Source organism: Gracilinanus agilis, chromosome 2 (genome assembly GCF_016433145.1).
Source record: "Gracilinanus agilis isolate LMUSP501 chromosome 2, AgileGrace, whole genome shotgun sequence".
NCBI classification, from domain to species: Eukaryota; Metazoa; Chordata; class Mammalia; order Didelphimorphia; family Didelphidae; genus Gracilinanus; species Gracilinanus agilis.
Window position 1 is genome coordinate 133,759,780 of NC_058131.1, and position 21,968 is coordinate 133,781,747.

The following is a 21,968-nucleotide window of genomic DNA, read 5'->3' on the forward strand; positions in this document are numbered from 1 at the left end:
AACAACATGGGTAACTAAAACAACAGATGTGACATCAGTACATACAGGGGCTCTACTATATACATATCTATCTTATCCAATCAGAAAGGAGATGAGAGAAATGGGGAGGAAAGTGATAAAATGGAACGCAGATAAAAGAAGGCAGTGGTCAGAAGCAAAGAAGAGAAAAAGTTAGGGAAAACTTTTTTAAACTAGGAGTCAGCAGCTAGGTAGTTTGGTAGAGAGCCAGATTTGGAGATGGAAGGTTATAGGTGTGTGAACACAGTTGCCTAAAATTTAAGAGCTCTTCTACTCTGATACTCTTGATTCATAGATGAATATAAGGGTTTAAAAAAGTAAAAACTATTGGGAAATCTGGACAAAAAAAAATAGTAGACACTAGGGAGAGACCAAAAGCTCATACCACATACAAAGATAAAGTCAACATGGGTAAATAATTTAGACACAAAACATGACAATATATGGAAATTAGGGCACCATGAAATAGTTTACCTATGTGAATGCCATTATATAAAAGAATATAAATTGGATGGTTTGAATTATATGAAATTAAAAAGGTTTTGGACAAACAATGTAAATGCAAAAGAAAAAGAGAAGCCTAGGAGAAAAATATTTTTATTGGAAAGTAGCTCTAACAAAGAGCTTATTTCTCATACAGATATAAAAATAACTCCTATTTATAAAAATATGTCATTCACCACATATTAAATGGTCAAAGGATATGAATATGAAGTTTTCAGATTAAAAAATCAAAACTAGGGGGCAGCTGGGTAGCTCAGTGGATGAGAGCCAGGCCTAGAGACAGGAGGTCCTAGATTCAAATCTGGTCTCAGCCACTTCCCAGCTGTGTGACCCTGGGCAAGTCACTTGACCCCCATTGCCTACCCTTACCACTCTTCTGCCTTGGAGCCAATACACAGTATTGACTCCAAGACGGAAGGTAAGGGTTAAAAAAAAAATCAAAACTATTTATCGTCATATAAAAATGTTCTAATCACTCTTGATTAAAGAAACAAAATGACTCTAAAACTGTGCATGCCTTTTGATGCAGTAATATCACTACTAGGTCTATATTCCAAAGAGATTTTAGAAAGGGGTGTTGGGAGGAGAATGTATTTGTACAAAAATATTTATGCCATCTTTTTTTTTTTTTGGTAGCAAACAGTTGGAAATTGAGAGGTTGTCCCTTAATTGGGGAATGGGTAAACAAGTTATGGTATATGATAGTTATAAAATACGATTGTTCTATAAGAAACGATGGGCAAAGGGCAGCTGGGTGCTCAGTGGACTGAAAGTCAGGCCTAGAGACAGGAGGTCCTAGGTTCAAATCTGGCCTGAGACACTTCCCAGCTGTGTGACCCTGGGCAAGTCACTTGACCTCCATTGCCTAGCCCTTACCACTCTTCTGCCTTGGAGTCAATACACAGCATTGACTACAAGATGGAAGATAAGGGTTTTAAAAAAATAAAGAAAAAAAAAAGAAATGATGAGCAAGATCATTTGGGAAAAGGCTGGAAAGGCGTGCATTAATTGTTGCAAAGCAAAGTGAGCAAAACTAGAAAAATATACACAGTAACAGCAATATTTTTTTCAGGAACGACTACAAGTGAGCTATTTTCTCAGCAATGTAGTAGTCCAAGACAATCCCAGAGACTCATGATGAAAAATGGCAAATGTCATCAGAGAAAAAACTGATGGAGCCTGACTGCAAACCAAATCATGCTTTATTTCACTTCCTTTTTTTATTTTTTTTTTGCTTGAGATCTATTTCACAAAATGACAAAAATTAAAAAATGTTTTCCATGATTGCATATATAAAATCTCCATTATACTGCTTGCCATCTCAGTATGATGGTAGGAAAGAGAGGGAACAAGGGAGAATGGGGCAGAAGAGAGAATTCAGAATTTAAAAAAAATTTTTAAGAATGTTAAGAATTGCTAGGGGCAGTTGGGTGGCCTGAGAGCCAGGGCTAGAGCCAGGAGTTCCTGGGTTCAAATTTGACCTCAGACACTTCTCAGCTATGTGACCCAGAGGAAGTCACTTAACCCCCATTGACTAGCCTTTATCACTCTTCTCCCTTGAAAGTAATGCGAAGTATTGATTCTAAGACAGATGGTAAGGGTTTTTTTTTTTAAATAAAATTAGATAAAAACAATTGTTACCTGTAATTGGAGGAAAATAAAACTTTATTAAAAATAAAACACCCTGAAAAAAAAAGAATTGGTGAAATGAAAAAGAGGTACAAAATTTCACTAAAGAATACCATAAAAAGCAGAATTGGCCAAATGGGAAAAAGGGGTACAATAATTCACTGAAATTTTTGGAGAAATAGAAAAGTAGAAGCTAATGACTTTTAAAAATTTCAAGAAATAGTATCAAAACAATGAAAATAGAAGAAAACAAAATATCTTATCAGAAAAACAATTTACCTGAAAATAGACTGAGGCAAGATAATTTAAGAATTACTGGACTAACTGAAAAGTAGAATATAAAAAAAGAGCTTAAATATCATTTCAGAAGATTATCAAGGAAAACAGTCTAGAACAGTGACAGGCAAACTACAGCCCACAGGCCAGATGCTGCCCCCCTGAAATGTTCTATCCAGCAGCACGATATTATTTCTAATCTGACAAATACAACAGGTAGGATACAATACAATGAAACTTCAAATGAGTTGCCTTAGAAACAGACTGACAGATGAGCATTTCCTTTCCTTTGGCCCCCTCTTTAAAAAGTTTGCCTATCACTGGTCTAGGATGAACTCAAATCTGAGGGTAAAAGAGGAACTGAAATAATGCACCAATCATCACCTGAAAGAGTTAACAAATTAAAAGACCTAGGAATATTATAGCCAAATCCCAAAGAACCAGGTTAAAGAGAAAATATTGCAAGCAGTCAGTAAGAAATAATTCATATACCATAGAGCCACAGTCAGGATCACTCAAAATTTAGTAGTTTCCACATTAAAGGAGCAGGTGGCTTGGAATGTAATATTCCAGGAGGCAAAGGAGCTTGAATTACAACCAAGAATAACTACAGTAAAACAGAATATAATCTTTCAGGGGGCGGGGGGAGAGAGGAATGTAAATTTAATGAAGAGGACTTTTAAGCATTCCTAATGAAAAAACCAGAGGTGAATAGAAAATCTGAATTGTTAAATATATAAGTACAAGTCATTCGCCAACTAATAAATAGTCCAAGGATATGAACAGGCAGTTTTCAGATAAAGTAATCAAGGCTATGTAAAATTATATGAAATAATGCTCTAAATCATGATTGATAAGAGAAATGGAAATTAAAACACTTCTAATATAACACATCATACTTTTCAGATTGGCTAATAGAAAAGGAAAAATGACAAACATCATAGGGAATGTGGAAAACTGATATACTAATGCCGTACTGTTATAATTACAAATTGTTTCAATAATTCTGGAAAATGGTTTGGCACTTAGCACAAAGGGCTACAAAGCCCTGAATGTTTGACCCAACAATACCACTACTAAGACTCCATCCCAAAGAGCTTTAAGAAAAAAAAAAGGAAAGGGGCATATATGAATTAAAAAATCACATTCAATAAAGGTGTTAAAGTATAGATTAAAAATTAATTAGAAAGTAAACAATCTATTCCTAAAGAATGAGTAGGTCAAAAAAAAATCACAAAAATATTCAATAATTTCATTAAAGAAAATAATAATAATGAAACAACATATCAAAATTTTTGCAATGAGCCAAAGCACCACTTACTGGAAAACTCATACTTATAAATCTCTACATCAGAAAAATGGAGAAAGATTACATCAATGAATTGGGCATGCAAGTTAAAAAAAAGCTAACTAAAAAAAGAACAAACTAAAAATTCCCATTTAAACACCAAATTGGAAATCCTGAAAATCAAAGAAAAGTTTTATTAAAGTTTAAAAAAAACAACTTTAAGCTAATCAGTAAAAATAGAAGATGTTTTATGAAAAAAGGTCAGCAAAATAGAATTACCTTTGGTTAATAAAACTTTTTAAAAGAAATTCAAATCATCAGTATAAAATGAAAGTTAAAACAATTTTTAGAATCTATTGAGCAATTTTATGTCAAGAAATCTGATCATCTAAAGGAAATTAATGTTATAAAAATATAAATTACCCACACTAAGAGAAGAGGAAAAAAAGAATAATTAAACAATCTTATCTTTAAAAATAAATTGAACAAGTCATAAATGAGCTCCCAAAGAAAAAAATATCCAAATATTCACAATAGAATTCTACAAAGTATTTAAAGAAAAATTAATTCTAATGCTATATAAACTATTTGGCAAAATAGGCAAAGGAGTCCTACCAAATTATTTTTATGACACCAATATGATGCTGATACATAAACCAAAAAGAGGGGAAAAAAAGAAGAAAAAGCAACTTAGTCTGGTTTCCATTATTGATATCAATTCAAAAATTTTAAATAAAATATCAGCAAGGGGGACAGCTGGGTAGCTCAGTGGTTTGAAAGCCAGGCCTAGAGACAGGAGGTCCTAGGTTCAAATCTGGTCTCAGACACTTCCTAGCTTTGTGACCCTGGGCAAGTCACTTGATCCCCATTGCCTCCCCTTACCACTCTTCTGCCTTGGAGCCTATACACAGTATTGACTACAAGATGGAAGGTAAGGGTTTAAAAAAATATATCAGCAAGATGATAAAAGCATTATATCACAAAGGTTACACACAATGACCAAGTGGCATTTACGCCAGGATTGGAAAACTGGTTCAATATTAGATAGTCTACCAGCATTATTAACAATATAAATTTTTAAAAATGTGATCTCAATATATTCAGGAATAGCTTTGGATGATATCCAAAACTATTCCTCTTTAAAACACAAGAAAACAAAGAAGCTTTCCTTAAAATGATAAGTATTACCTATTTAAACAATCAACAAACTTTTTTAGTCATTAAATGAGCTAGAAGCCCTCCCAATAAAATATTAGGTGATACAAAGATGACTATTATCACTGTAAGAATTAAATTTTAATGGTTAGACTAAAATATATGATGATTTTAAATAATACTGGTCATTGTCAATTCAAAGTATTATTGCTCAAAGTTAAAATGACCTTAATAGCTTTTATTTACAAAACAGGTGGAAAGTGTGAAAACAGAGATATACAAAAGGGTAGAGAACATATTAGCCTATCTAACTAAATATTGCTCCAGTGCTCAACTCAGCCAGGATTTGTTGAACTTTAACCGGAATTAAACTCTCTCCAGAAGACAGGAAGGGGAAGCCAAACATCCACTCACCCAAGTTCTGTCCAAGAGGCAGGTCAAGACAATGACTTGAGCTGAAGGTGATTCCTGAGGCCACCTTTCTTCCTTGAGCAAAACTTCTTCTTGAAGCTGACTTCCCTCTTTTAGTCCAACTCCTTCTTGAAACCGACTTCATTCATGGAGTCGACTTTCTTAGCCCCAGAAATTCAGGGCCTTTGAAGTGGATTTTTGTCCCTGACCCTCTTCACAGGGGCCAATCACAGTTTCCAGATTGTCTAGCACTGACCAGGGGGGCACTGTCTGTGGGATTGACTTCTCACCTTCTGAAGATTAAGTTCTCATCAAAAAGATTCACAGATGAGGGGATGAATTTTCTAAATCTCACCTTCTAGAGAGGTGAATACTCTTAAAAGGGTTCACATAATCCTGGCTGATTGAGTTTCTGAGGGTATGAATTCTCTAAATGGTTTGCAAGCTCCTCTACCTAGTTCAAGTAGGGATACTTAAAAGTTATTGTTAAGGGGGTAGCTGGGTAGCTCAGTGGATTGAGAGTCAAACCTAGAGACTTGAAGTCCTAGGTTCAAATCAGGCCTCAGACACTTCCCAGCTGTGTGACCCTGGGCAAGTCACTTGACCCCCATTGCCCACCCTTACCACTCTTCCATCTAGGAGCCAATACATAGAAGTTAAGGGTAAGAAAGAAAGAAAGGAAGAAAGGAAGAAAGAAAGAAAGGAAGAAAGAAAGAAAGGAAGAAAGAAAGGAAGAAAGAAAGGAAGAAAGAAAGGAAGAAAGAAAGGAAGAAAGAAAGGAAGAAAGAAAGGAAGAAAGAAAGTTATTGTTAAGCAAAGTGTTAACTTCAACTAGGCAAAGAAAATAAAGCATTTCCTTTTTACTAGTATAAACTAAGAATAGGCAGAGGATCAAAGAATTCCCTTTTCACATCACCACTGTGAATCGATATTGTCTTTGAAATGATGGCTAAAGAAATTACAAAAAAAAAGAAGAAGAAGAGGGAAGAAGAAGGAAGAAGAAAAAAAGAAGGAAGGAGAAGGAGAAGGAAGAGGAGGAGGAGCAGGAGCAGGAGAAATTGAAAGAATTAGAATAGGCAATAACAAACTAAAACTATCACCATTTGAAAAGATATGTTATATTCAGAAAATCCTAGAGAATCAACAACAAAAACCAGATGAAACAATTAACAGCTTTAGCAATGTTACAGAATATCAAATAAACTCATATAAATAATTAGCATTTTTATCTATTACCAACAAAGTCCAGCAAGATGAGATAGAAAAATAAATAGAAAAATAAATTTCATTTAAAATATAAACATACATGTAGATGTATATATACATATACACAGAAAAACAATATAAAACACTGGAGAATTTACCTGCCCTCCCCTCCAGGAAATACATGAACAAAATTACAAGGCATTTTTAGGAGAAAGACAGATTTAAACAACTGTAGAAATATTCATTGTTCACTGGTAGGGCAAATCAATATAATAAATGACAAGTCTACCAAAATCAACTTGCTTATCAAGTGCCAAAAAACAAAGTACAAAATATTATTTCATAGAGATGTGAAAAATAATAACAAAATCAATTTTGAAGAATAAAACATCAAGAACATTAAAGGAATCAATGAAAAAAATGTGAATATGGTCTAGCCTACCAGATTTCAAAATGTGTTACAAAGGAAGAATAGGGAAAAAAATTATAAATGCTAAGAAACAGAGTAGATGAACTATGGAATAGATTAGGTATATAATATAGAGGAGGAAACAACAATAGTAATCTTGTTTTGATAAATTCAAAGATTGAAACTTTGAAACAAGAACTCATTAATTAACAAAAATTTTAGGGAAAACTAGAAAGCAATAATGCAGAAACTAGAAGTTGACCATCATTTTACAACATATACCAAAATAAGATTAAATAGACAGATGACTTCTACATAAAAGGTAATATTAAAAAATTGAAAGATGAAAAATTTTACCTGACAGATCTATGCATAAGGGAAGAAATTATGACTAAACAGAATATATAGGATCATGGAATGTAACATGGACAATTTTAATTACATTTAAAAGGTTTTGCATGAACAAAAAAAATATAGCTGGTATTAGAAAGAAAGCAGAAAACTGAAGAAATTTTTAAAAACAAAGTTCTCTAGTTAATAACTAATTTCTCAAAAATATAGAGTTGAGTTAAATTTAACAGAATATTCTCCAACTTATAAATGGTCCACGGACATATACAGGCAGCTTTCAAATGAAGAAATCAAAGCAATCTATAATCATAAGAAAAAATACTCCAAAACATTATTGATTAGCAAAATGCAAATTAAAATACTTCTGAGGTACTACCTCACATGTTTCAGATTCATTAATATGAGAAAAAAGGAAAATGATAAATGTTGGAGAGGATGTGTAAAAATTGGGACTGTTGGTGGAGTTGTGAACTGATCCAACCATTTGGGAGGGCAATTTCAGACAGTGCCTAAAGGGCTATCAAACTGCAAACCCTTTGTGCCAGCAATACCACTACTAGTTCTCTATCCCAAAGAAATAAGAGAAAATTGTAAAAGAATCAATATGCACAAAAATATTTATAGCAAAGAATTGAGGAGATGCCTCATTATGATTATGATGATGAAGAAGAAATAACAAGCAGGATGATTTCAGAAAAACTTAGGAAGGATTATATGAATTGATGCAAAGTGAAGTAAGCAGAACCAAAAGAATATTTTACATAGGAACAGCAATACTCTATGATGATCAACTGTGAATGACTTAGCCACTCTCAGCAAAACAATTATCTGATACATTTCTGAAAGTCTCATGATAAAAAATGCTATCTGACTCCAGAGAAAGAATTAATAGCATCTCAGAACACATTGAAGCGTAATTTTTTTACTTTCTTTGTTTTCTTTGCCTTTTCTTTTTGCAACATGAATACTATGGAATTAAGTTTTGATATCACATTCTCCTTGCCTTCTTCATGGTGGAGGGAGAGAATTCAGAAATCAAAATTTTTTTTTAATGAATGTTAAAAATAAACAATATATGTATGTCTATGTGCACTTAAAAAACAAAAATCTCTACCTTCTATTTTAGAATCAATACTAAAAATGGTAAAGGGTAGATAACTGGAGATAAGTGGCTTGCCCAGGATCATATAGCTAGAAAATGTCTAAAGCCAGATTTGACTCCAGGACTTTCCATTTCCCATCTCCAGTCTTGGCTCTCTAGCCACTGAGCTCCACATGCCTCTGATGGAGTCTGTATGTTCAATAGATACAAACTATTTTTTACTTTGATTTCTTTTCATTTTTTTAATATGTTTTTTTCTTACAACATGACTAAAATGTGGAAGGAGGAGGGGTTGCTGGTTAGCTTAGGTACTCAGAAGACATGCTAATAAACCTCGATTTATGTGTTCTATCAAAGCATGGGTCAATTAATTGCTCTTTGTTCCATGGCCAATGTTAACTGTAGCCAGTTCCACTGTCTACAAGGGGCGATCAAGACAAAAAAGTGTCAATGGATCAGCATGCATCTATCCCAACTACTAGAAAAAGTACATATTCATTTAGTAAAAAATATACAGAGAAGAAGAAAATGTTCTTAATCCTATGTGCTGATTATTTTTTTAAAGGCCTTCTTCAATTAATGGGTATTACAAAAGTTATCAGTAAGTTATCAGTAAGTTATGCTGCTAAAAAAAACAGTTCAATTTTAGGATTGCAGGTAAGGACTACATGGCTTCTCAACATTAAATCATTTTCTAGTAAGATCATATAGTATGGCTCAGATTAAAAAGAAAATTTAGTTTTTTGCAAATAAGCATGAGGCAATGATCTCATCTCCATATAAAATTTGTGTAATAACTGAATAAATACACTCAATTCAATTAAAAAATTATTAAGCAGTTTTAATAGTAACAGATGAGGTAGAAGGGATACGAGATGTGAAATGACATGATCGCTGTTCTTAAAAAAAAACTTACAATCTACTAGGGTAAAGGTAGCATGTAGAAAGGCTGTAACAAGGGAGGAAAAAAGAGTTTTAGGCAAAAACATTCCTGGATAAAATTTGAGAAAGTAGAAAACACATTAAGTTGAGGAAGGGTTTCCTGGAGAAGGTGTCTCCTAAGCCAGATCTTGGATCTAAACACTTTGTATAAAGAAAATCAAGATATTTGGAAGGATGAGAAAGGAATTCATTCTAGTTACAGAATAAAGACCACATGAACAGAACAGAACACAACAGAGTTAAGATCAGCAGTTCATTTTAACTAAAACAGAATTGTGGATGAGTAAAATGCATAAAAGAATAGAAAAAGTAAAGTAGAAAGAATGCTTTAAATACCAAGTTAAGAAATTATTCTATAAGCAATAGGTAGCCATTGAAGACTTTTGTATGGTTAAATATTGTAAGTCACCACAGCAATTAATATATGAACCACACCTGTCCAATTAGAAAGAGATACATGTGGAAAAGGAGGTAAAAATACATGCAGAACATCCTTATTTTCTTATGCTTTTAATTCTACAGAAATAAAGGATCACCATGAAATGTTCCTTAAAGGTTTTAATATATGGTTTGGTGCTAACCAATGTAGCTTTAAGCACTGTTGATTTATACCCTGATTTACATGACTATACATTAAGTTAATACCTAGTTTTATTTTATTCTCTAATTTTAGATCAAACACAGAAGGAAATTATGGCTGAAAACTACCCTTGAAAATAATACACCATGAAATAAACACAAAAACCTAAAAATTAAAAAATAAGGTCTCTTTCATTTATATTCTCTATGCCATATGGTAAAATTTCTACAATATACTAATTATAATGGCATGAAATTAATAAGAACAAAGTACATAAAATCTAATAATAATTATTCCTTCACTGTGATGTATATAATTTTTCTAATTTTTTTAACTTTGTTTTATTAAAATTGCAAAACCATCATGAACAGAGATGGAAAAGGATTTCTGAATATTAAGGGGATATTGAGCTACATCTAATTATTTCTTCTGACTTATTCCTGCACAGTATATTTTTCAAGCTAATAGCATTTGGTTTATCTACATGTGATTCTCTAGAGAATGGTAAAAAAAAAAACATGCTTAAACATAGATTAATCTGATATCAAGGCAACTCATCAAGAAATATAAAAATGTAGCCACTGCCTTAACCACATAAAAAAACCAGGGTTCTCCTATCCCATTCAATCCTATATGTCAAGGGGGTTATTTCCAGGTGCTTCTTTTGAAGACACCAATAATATTCATAAAATCAATAGTACATATCCTTTGAAAGATTTTATTTCTACAGAAAACAGCAATGAAGGCTGTGTTACTGGCACAAAATGTGTAATGGCAGTAAAGAAGGGGTAGGAGAGTTTCCTGACTTTCCTTACATTATTTGTGTTACTTCTGCCATCAGAATATCTGGCAAAGTAATAGTACTTAACTTAGAAAGCTTTTCATGAGGACACTCCACTTTGTCTAATGCTATATGTGCCAAAGTGGTGAAACAGAAGCCCAAACAGTAGTTGTTTTATAGAAAACTAGGTACCTTACACATCAGAAAATTCCTAAGGCTATATACAGTGTGTAAACATATCTAAGTATGAAAGATACACATTTCTGGCATTTATGAAAAGATGTATCAAAAAGCTTGCCAACATTTGACATTCATACACTCAAAAGAGATGAGTTGTGCCATGTACAACTTTCAGAACAACAAATTATCAATTTACAAAATTCAAAGTTAACATATTGTGCCTTACAGTCATTTAAGCTGGCAAGACTTAAAAGTACATACAAATCTGAAGTAAGGCATTGGAAATATTTGATTAATGTTAAACACTGCCACTAAATTTAAACATTCAACCTGCTAAACAAAATAGCATCCTAACCTTTAACTTTCTGATCTGTTTACATATATCCTTCCAAAATACACTGGACAACTAATTTCAAAATTAAAAAAAAAATCACAAAAATTATTCATTATCTTAAAAATAAGCCTTGTTTAAAAATAAAACAAAACAAAAAAACTGGCACTGCATTATAAAAGGAAGCCATGTACTGAGCAAGCCCTACATCTAACAAGAACCTTCTCCTAAGAGAACCAAGATGGCAAAGCAAGGAAGGTCTTTAGTTAAGTAAGGGCCTCTAAGCAGCGTGTCAGAAAGAAATTGTTTTTCTGCTTCTTTTGATGGGCTATGCTTTCAAGTCAGGAAATTAGAAACAGGTGTGCCAGAGGGCATACACATCCTTGCTCCACACTGAAAAACACACGTTTTCAATTTTCAAACATGAAAGGGACTCCTGTTGAATGAAAGGAGAAATGAAAATCCAGCTCTGCTTCTGCAAACCATATGAAGAGAACCTAAGAAATATATGACAAGTTTCTTGACTTACTCTATCCAAGTGACATCAGGTACACTTCCCAATAGGGAAGAAAAGACATTCTTTTGAGTGAGGACAACCAGAAAAAAAATTTACACTAAATATGACAGTGTTGGCATTTTCATCTATAACTTCATCCTGTGCTTCTGGTTTTACTATATTTTATTTTACCATGTGTTGTTCAGTTAAAATATTTTCCTTCTTCAAAATAGATGAGAAGTTACATGTATGAAAAAAAAAAGCACAGTGCCTCAAAATTTTGCACAAAATGTTCACTCCACTAAACCAGGAGTCTCTAACCTCATGCAAAGGGGTAAGGTATTTTTTTCATTTACCTCAAATTTTCAAGAAAAATATTTAGTCAGGTGCTATTAACACAGTAGTCACTAAGGGTTATGGGGGGCTAGTAGCTACCCATAAGCCTTTAGAGAACAAAGAGAATCCATCAGAAGGGAGAGAGGTAACATCAAACTACTTCAATTATCTTCAGGATTAACCAATGTAAAAATTCTTCATCAACAAAGGGAGAGAACAGCATACTTCCCATAGAGGTTTCTTAATTTAACAATGACAATGGATGATAAAACCAGTGGAAATGAGCGTCGGCATGGGTCGGGGGGTGGGGGGGGAGGGTGCGGGGGGTGAAGGGGAAAGTAGGAGCATGAATCATGTAACCATGTTAAAAACGAATATTAATAAATGTTTTAAAAAAATGACAATGGGTGCTAAGTGTCTCAGTGGATAGACAGCCAGGTCCGGAGATGGGAAATCTTGGGTTCAATTCTGGCCACAGACACTTCCTAGCTGTATAACCATAGGCAAGTCACTTAATACCCATTGCCTCAACCTAACAAATTTTCTGCCTTGGAACTAATATACAATATTGATTCTAAGACAGAAGGAAAGGGTTTAAAGGAAAAAATAAATACAAAGAGATTGAGATATTGGCTAGCCAGCCTTTTGGCACAAACTAAGTCCATGGTGGCAAACCTATGACATGCATGCCAGAGGGGGCACTCAAAGTCCTCTCTGTGGGCAAGTGTGCCAGCGCCATAGCACAGAGTCCACCAGAGTTCATTACAAGAAAGCCAGAGGGGCACAGGACTAGGACACTCCTCTCCCACTCTCCATGTGCACCTGAGAACATTTTTCACAGCTAAATGTGCACCCCTCTAAAATGTTCATCATCACTGTCCTAGGTAAAGATGCTAAAAAAAAAAAATTCAATGATGGTCAGAATACTTTATAATTGATTGTATTTATTATTATGAAATTAATTACGATCACGGATTATAAGCTTTCTGACAGCAGATACCTCACCTTATACTTTTCTTGATCATCTACTGTTTAGAATACATAGCAAGCATATAGTAGTAGTTGACTGAATCATAATTATGTTCATAAATATAATTTAAAAGTTTTTAAACAAAAACTAAAAATTTGAATTTAATTTTTGTGTAAAAAAAAACCCACAATACATTTTCCATCTCTAATAGTAAAAGAAAACATCATATTGAATTGTTCTGGTAAAGATATATTTCATACATTTCTGAATTTGGATATCAGATGTTTTTGAAATGTAATGAATTTCAGCTAACTAGGAAGCAGTAGACAATGTATTAAGGGGGAAGCAGGGTGGCTCAGTTGATTGAGAGCTAGGCCCAGAGACGAGAGGCTCTGGGTTCAAATCTGACCTGATACTTCCTAGCTGTGTGATCCTGGGCAAGTCACTTAACCCCTAATGCCTAACCCTTACCACTCTTCTGCCTTAGAACCAATACCCCGTAAGGGTTTAAAAAAAAAACAACAATGTATCAAAAGTTCATTGGATAGGAAATAATCTTCAATTACAGGCAATGATACTATCTGGGCAGAAATCATTTCCTACTAAAACAATCATTTTAGTTTTGAAAGCTATTAGTATATATACATCAAATGCCTTTAAAATGTTTTGTTTTTTTAAACCCTTGTACTTCGGTGTATTGTCTCATAGGTGGAAGAGTGGTAAGGGTGGGCAATGGGGGTCAAGTGACTTGCCCAGGGTCACACAGCTGGGAAGTGGCTGAGGCAGGGTTTGAACCTCGGACCTCCTGTCTCTATAAAATGTTTTTTAAGTGTGGTACTTTATCTCATATGTGGGAGCAATGATCCTCAGAAGGATTTTCAGAGTCATCCAACACATTCTGACTATTACAAGTTCTATCTCATTTTATTATTTTGGGCCTTGGTGGCTGGTGCTTAAACAATACAGTTTATGTCTATTCTTAGTTTAGAAACATCACATAAATTGTTTCTTTTACATGGAATAGTAGCTTCTATAAAACAAAAAGGATAATTTTTTCTTTGGGATCAACCATGTAAGTGGGAGGCAAATAGGAGAAAAAAGTCCTAGGACCAGCTGGCCTTTTCTCACCTGAACAACTGTTACCTCAGATATTAGTCTAAGACAGAAGCATTTAGTGAGCATGAGGTGAAATTTAAAAGACAATTATCCTTTGTTTAACTTGAATTATCCAAATGAAACCTGTTTTATTATCATTTTAAACTAATATTTGTTCTTGATTTTATAAATGCTAAGCCATCAAAGAAATAGCCTCTTCACCACACAATTAATTACATCTGTGTATTATTCATCCTGTTGGTCAATAAGCAACTATTCAGAAGTACTTTAAACACAAAAGGAAATATCACAAAACTTACAATGCTGATATCAGAGAATGCTTTAAAACTTATGTTGGGCAAAAATGGAATAAGGATAGAACACTTCAAATTTGTAAGAAATCTTTAAAAAGCACTTAGTCCATCAAATGCCAGAAGGAAAAAAAAATTCCCATTACATGCCTGACAAGTGATCATCAAATCTTTGCTTGAAGACCTCCACTGAATTCTATGATTCAGTGAGGAGGAATAGAAACAGTCCATTCCACATTTGAATGGTGTGTGTTATCAGGAAGTTTTCCCCTACATTAAGCTAAAATGTACCTCTTTAAAAAAATCCATCCGATATTCATAGTTCTGTCTTGTAAGCCAAACAGAACACGTTTAATCTTTCTTTCACATGACAGCCCTTCAAATAGTTGAGGATTGCAACAATTTCTCCCCCGAGTCTTCTCCAGGATAAACATTCCAAGTTCCTTCAACTAAATGTCATTTGGCAGTCAACACCTTCACCTGGATAGTCTACAAGCATCTCAACACAATATACCCCAAATGGAACTCATTATCTTAACCTACACTCAATCTTTCAAACCTCTCCTTTCCTAAGGATACAACCAACTTTCTAATATTTGTTGCTTGCAACTTCTGAATCACATTCAACTTTTCATTCTCCTTCACTCCCCATATCCAAATAATTGTCAAATTTCATTGACCGAAACACTAAAATAGCTCTCACTTCCATCTCTTTCACTTTACTTGAACAAACACCACTTAGTTCAGGTCCTCATCACCTCTAACCTGCCTTATTGCAATAGTCAACAAATAGTTAACAAAATTACATTCCTAAAGGCACAGATCTAACCATAGAAATGATTTATTTTGTCAATTAGAGGAATTAGTATTTTCTTCTGTAGGAGATAGTAAAAAATTTAATATTCACACAGCCATTCCCCAGTAAAATGGCACTCACTGTTTTTCATGATGTTAGCTAGTACAAAAAGTCCTGCTCTAAATATTTTATTATCTGTTGGATATTTTTTAAAATGATTTATTTAGGAAGGCAGAATGGATAGGGAGTGTTCCTGAATCTACAAGTCTTGAGTTCAAATGCAGATTATGGAAATTTAATATTTATCTATACTCCTTTTTGGCACCCAAAACCACCTTTTTTAAAGGGGAAAAAAGTTTTATTTTAAGATTGCTTCATCCCTCTTGCTGAATCAGGGTGGAGACAAGTCCTGTACTTATCTGCAAACAAACCTCTTAGATAGCAAAGACACTAAGTAAGTTAGGCAAAGTTAGGCATAGAAAAGTACACAAGGACTCTGTGTAGACATTCTAAATATCACATGACTCCTGGCATCTGGAAGACCCACCTCCAATCCAGACAAAGTTTACAAATCAAAGATGCTTGGGAAAGGAACTCCACAAAGAGCACAAAAGTAGGAAGACAAAGTAGAGTGTTTTTCATTGGAATCTGGGCCTGAGGAAGTGCAGAGTCTGGTTCAGGACTGGGGTTTGCTTAAGTGGGTAGGATAGCCATGTGGCTAAGAGAGCAGCCAGCTACATGTAGCTGGTGCCTTCCATTTATCTAGTCCACTTTTTATCACTTAAAAAATTATAATTTTTGTAAGACAAATACAAAGTAGATTTAATTAACAAAGTCATTCAGATAAATCAGTGAAAAGTGCTACATTTGGGTAATGAACACAGAATAATGCATAAAGGGCTGAACCTAGAATCATAGTAACTGAGTTCAAAGCCTGGTTATGACCTTTAATATCTGGGTGAATTTGGCCAAGTCATTTAATGTCTCTGATCCACAATTTCCTCATGTGTCAAATAATGGAGTTGAACTAAACGACCATTAAGGTCTTTTTTAGCTATATAGTCACACACATTGCTGGAAAGTACTAGAGAACTACATTGTTTCCTCTTAAGTATTATCCATTGCACTGAAATGTCCTTGCTGTTTCACAGACTCAGCTATTCTATCACCTGCCTCCACAATTTAGCATAAACTGACCCCATGCCTGAAATGCAACTCCATCTTCATCTGTGACTTTTGGAAACCCAAATTTCCCTCAAGGAATAACTCAGGTACTATGGACTTAAAAAGACTTTTATTGATCTCCATTTTAACAACTCTAGTCATCCTAAAATTACTTTGTATTTGCTTCGAAAATTCTGTATTACCTGTATATTTGCCTACTATACAACTTTCCCAAAAAGAATATACATTCGGACAGGTTCATTTTTTCTTTGTAACACCCTCACATGACATATAGCACTTTGAACAAAAAAGGAATTTAATAAATCTTTCTGAATTAAATTAAATTGAATCTGGAAGTCCTTTAGTATCCTTTTCCTATATGTTATGTAGTTTTAGAAGGCACTTCAGAGATCATTAAATTTAAGCTCAAGCTTAACCTCCTACAACATTTAGAACAAATGGCCACCATAACTTTGAAGACCTAAAATAGAAAGAATCTGACGAACTCCCAAGGCAATCCATTCCACTTTTGGATCGTCATAATCATTCCACAGATTTTGGATATGATGTCTAAATATTCCTCTTTATGCCTAACATTACTGTTTTGCCCTTGGCACAAATCTATCTTCCACATCACATCCCTTCAGACACTAGAAGATAACTCCTTAATTTTTTATTCTAAATATTTAATTTATTTTAAATGATCCTAATATTCCAGGAACCCAAGAATCTTCACCAGCATGGCTGACAGATATTGTATAGCTTATCTCTGACTTTACTGAAATATGTCATCCAGAACCAAATGTGGTCTAATAATAATAATAACCAGCATCTGTATAACAACTACTATGTGCCAAACACTCTGCTAAGTGCATTACAAACATCTCATTTGATCCTCACAATAACTCTGGAAGATAGGTCTTATTATTATCATCCTCATTTTACAATCACGGAAACTGAGGTAGACAACAGCAACGGCTAAGGGACTTGCCAAGGTCACTTGTCTGAGGTCATATTTGAACTCAAATTTTTAATACTAAGCCCTTCAAGAAACTACTCACATTGCTATTATCTAATCAAGATAAAGTACAAAAGCACTATTACTTCACTTCTTGACATGATTTTTCTCAATACAGGTAAACAGATTTTAGCTTTCTCAGTTGCCATATCATATTGTGGATTGAGGTTATAGTACCCCAAAATAACTTTTTTCAGAAGAATATATCTTCCCTCCACTAAAACTTTAATGTTGATTTTTTCTAAATCAATTCTAAGACTTAAATTTTCTTACCTATTAAATTTCCAAGTGGTTTTCAAACCAGTAATGACTATTTTAAGGCCATTCAATATCCACATTAAGTCACATCCTGGTATGTATAAAGTCTGGAATTATAGTCCTCTGGTTTAAGATTAGCAACAAGAGAGAATACAAAAGAAGAACCAAGTATTTAATTTGTAGCCCTTGCCAGTCAAAATTCTTTCATTTTTAATACTACAAGTAGGTATAAGGCAGAGAAAGAAAAAAATAAGCCCTTCAACATTCCTATACTTCTATTCTGGAAACACAGAAAAAGGCACAAGATTAAATATCTTAAGTCTCTTAATCAAAATGACAGCCAATATTGTGGCTAAGAATAAAATCCAAGAATCCTAACTTCCAGTGTCCAATTTAATTTTTAAGATTACACTAAGTAGTTATTACATATTTGGCTAGAAAGTACATGATACAAGTAAAAAGACAGCTGGACCTCGAATCAAAAAACTGAAGTATCAATATTAGCTATGTTACCAATGTCAGTTTTCTCTTTTGTAAAATAGTGATATTAACTTCTATTAGCTGCATGGTATAGTAGAAAGACAATTGAACTTGGAGAGAAGAATTAAGAATTCAAATCCTGCCTTAGATACTATGCCTCTGAGGGATTCACTAAATCTATGCCTTAATTTCTTAATTTGGAAAATGAGGGGAGTTGGATTCAGTAACCTCAAAAATCTCTTCCAGTTCTCAATCTATAATTTAGGGAACCTAAGTTACACTCTGGCCACAGACAATAAACCAGTAATGTTGTCTGCCTCCATTTCCTCAATTGTAAATTTTCAACATATTTGTGTAAGGAATGTTTTCTGTAAAATACGCTATGCAAAGGTGAATTATCATCATCATCGTCATCATCATCATCATAATCACCTAATTATCAAACAAAAGGCTGTTTTGGATACAGTAAAGTGGCTCAAGACATAGACACCCAGGCTTAGAGAAGATCAGTCCTGGGCTCAAATCTGGCAAGGCACTTCTCATGACCCTGAGAAAGTCTCTTAACCTCAACTGCCTAGCTCTTTCTGCTCTTCTGACTTGGAACAGATATTTAGTATTTATTCTAACACAGAAGGTAAGGAGTTTTTTGGGTTTGTTTTTTTAAGGTTTTTTGGCATAGTAGAAGTTTGGCATTAGAGTAAGAGAGACTTGGGTTCACATCTTGCCCATGACAGATGCTGGTCATAAGAACATAGGCCAGGCACTTAACTTCTTGAGACCACTACAAACTCTCTAAGACAATAGATAAAAAGGTAGTCAACAATCTACACTAATGAGGGGATTTCTACAATATAATTTTCCAATACAAATGAAATAGGTCTCTACACCTGTCCAGGACTTTAAGCCTATCCCAACCATGCAAAAAAAAAAATTATTAAAACAAAATAAATTCTATATTAACAACAAAAAATGGAGCACTTCCAAGAATATAAAAAAGTTATGTGCATGTATTTTGTAGATGTATAAAAATACATATTTATGTCTATATGTACATACACACATATATATAAATATATACATCCACATGCTCACACATATATAATTTTGTTGTTGTTCAATTTTTAGTCATGTCTGACTCTGTGACTCCATTTAAGATTTTCTTTGCAAAGATACTGGAGTGATTTGCCATTTACTTCTCGGAGCATAATTAAAGATGAGAACTACAGCACAGTTCCATAACGTGGCTGAGGTCAGTCACACGGTTAGAAAGTGTCTGAGGACCAATTTGAACTCAGGAAGATGTGACTGCAGGGCTGGCATTCTAATCCCTGTGCCACCTGGCTATTAATATATAACTTTACTATTGTGTATGTGGGTATATGTAAAAATTTTAATGAACTTGAAATTCTTCAAATTGAGAAAACCAATGGAGATCAGCAACTACTGTGTAATTTGTATTTCCTATAAATCTGAGAGATTATATGAACTTGCCCAGGGTGATACAGAGAATTAAGCATTTTATAAGACTAAGCTTGAACTCAGGTTTTCCTGACTACAAATTAAGGTCTCTAAAAACTACATTATACTGTCAAAAAATAAATGAAGATTAATGCACAATTATAGTAATCTTTTATTTATGTAATTTTGTATTTTTTAATAAAAGCATTCTATCATACATTTTTAATGTGGTCCTCAACAATTTTTCTGAAATTACAAAATAGTACTAGCCTCTTGGGGTCTAGGCAAGTAAACTAAAAAATACAGGAAATAAATGATTCAGATAAAATTACACAATAGTAGCATTAGGAATAAAATTTAAAGGTCTCCTACTTAGTCCAGAGTACCTTCAGTCACATTACACTCCAAAACTAAAAGGCCTAAAAGAAATTATCTCCAGAAGAATCTGTTAGATTCTTAAAATAAATTTTTCACTTCAAAATTATGGTTTGTCAGAATTTCAGTAAATCCAATAAAATCAACTAAGTTTATCAATTTCTCATTCATCCAAAAGGAAGGTTTCTGGAATGTCATAATAATGAAGATAACACTAAAAGTAAAGTTTTATTTAGTATTGACACAAGACAAAAGCACTTATCAAATATTAATCTTGATACCATTTATCAATTTGAAAGCATTTCTATATGTTTTTTACTTTAATGAGTTATTCATTTGAATCATGCAGGTTTTGTGGGGTTTACTTTTAATTTTCTATTTAAACATAGCCTATAACCTATAGAAAAAATAAGATTCCAGCAGTAGTAGTCAACTTCATTGTTCAAGGAATCATACATAGTCAGCACTTGAACAGGCTTCTATTCAAATAATTTCCTCAGGAAGTCTACTATTCACTTTTATAACAGACTGTCACTTTTAAAATAACTTTCAACTAATCTGTGACACTGTCAATTGAATTAAATTACACAAAAAAGAGTGGTCAATAAAATTATATTCTACTTTCTATTAAGTGCAGTTGAAAGAAAATTAAGGTTGCTAGTGAGTAGAAAGGTCTAATTTTGGAAATTTTAACCTATATGAAACCGAGGGATCTTTAGAAGGCCACAAATAGCAAAGATTTCTAACAAGCCTACTTAAAATATGCATTAAAATGATTTGATTCTGGACTCTCTGCATTACACTAGCCTTAATATAAAAAAGTTTCTATCATTTAAATAGACAAAATTAAATAACAATTTAAATAATGGTCATGAAAGCAGCAAATACCTGAGGTACTCACAGCTGTAGAGTAAGGATTTTGAACGCCAGTATTTTCAGCCCAGCAGCCACATCCATAAAGAGCAGCCTAGAGCAAAAAAAAAACAAAAAAAAAAAAGAGGAGGGAGGGGAAGGGTTGAATTTCTAAAGTTATAATTAACTCTGACTTCAAAAGTTTAATTGGGGAGAAGGGACATAGTCATCTGAAAAGAACTTGGTTACAATATTCAGAGTATTTTCTGTAACCAACAATAAGAAGTGATAACAACATGCATTATCTCATACCTGGTCAGGCCAGGTTCTAATAATATTTTTAAGAAATATACTTGGCTTGCCTGGATCTATAATCTATAAATTATTCAAAGAACAGCACAAGCATAGTTCATATCTCCTGTCAGTTCTCACCAAAATTCTTGTTGCAGAGAAAAAGTTCAGCTTCAGAAATTGCTATGGTTTTATCAATAGAAATTACATTAATACATATAATGCATATATATATATAAAACTATCTGTTTTTTCATTGCATGTAAAGACTACTGGACCTTTCCATCAAATATCCAGCTTAGATCCCCAAATGGTTTATTCCTTCCCCCACCATTGAGATGTGAGCTCCTTGAGAAAAAGGATTACCTCGGTTTTCTATTTCTAAGTCCCATATCTGAGAAGAGTGTTTTTGTATATCCTTAACACTTAATAAATACTTTGTCAAAGATTTATTAATCTGTTATATATTAAGAGCTGTAAAAGAACTAAGAGATCATCTTTCCAGTACCTTCATTTTACAAATGCGGAAACTGGGGTGTAAAGAAATGTAACATAGTAATAAAACTAGGATTCAAACACAGATCCTTTGCCTTCAAATTCACATAAACCTCACCAAGCTACCTTTCCATTACTTTGGAAAAAACATTCATGAGGACCAAACAATTAAGCACCAAAAATTAAGAATATAAAGAATCATGACTTTGTATAAAAACATCATAATAATACCTATTCTTCCCAATATTCTTCCTAACATAATATATTTGTGGGGAAAGTGAAATTAAAGTTCCTTCTTGGTCAATAGGCTGATATTTTCAGAAAATAATCTAATAACTTCTAGATCCTTTTAATGAATCATAACTGATGACTATATAGATTGGATTATGGTTCACTCAATCTTTCATCAC

At 33.5% G+C, this 21,968-nt stretch overlaps 1 protein-coding gene across 2 annotated transcripts in view; it reads right to left on the reverse strand.

Moving 5' to 3' along the window:
• The window catches only part of TASP1 (taspase 1), a 282,501-nt gene that overhangs the window by 112,418 nt on the left and 148,115 nt on the right, over positions 1-21,968 (reverse strand). For both annotated transcript variants that reach the window (XM_044663409.1, XM_044663408.1), the window contains one exon: positions 20,809-20,887. In XM_044663409.1, coding sequence (XP_044519344.1) covers positions 20,809-20,887 — 79 coding nt within the window. The remainder of the gene's footprint in view (positions 1-20,808; positions 20,888-21,968) is intronic.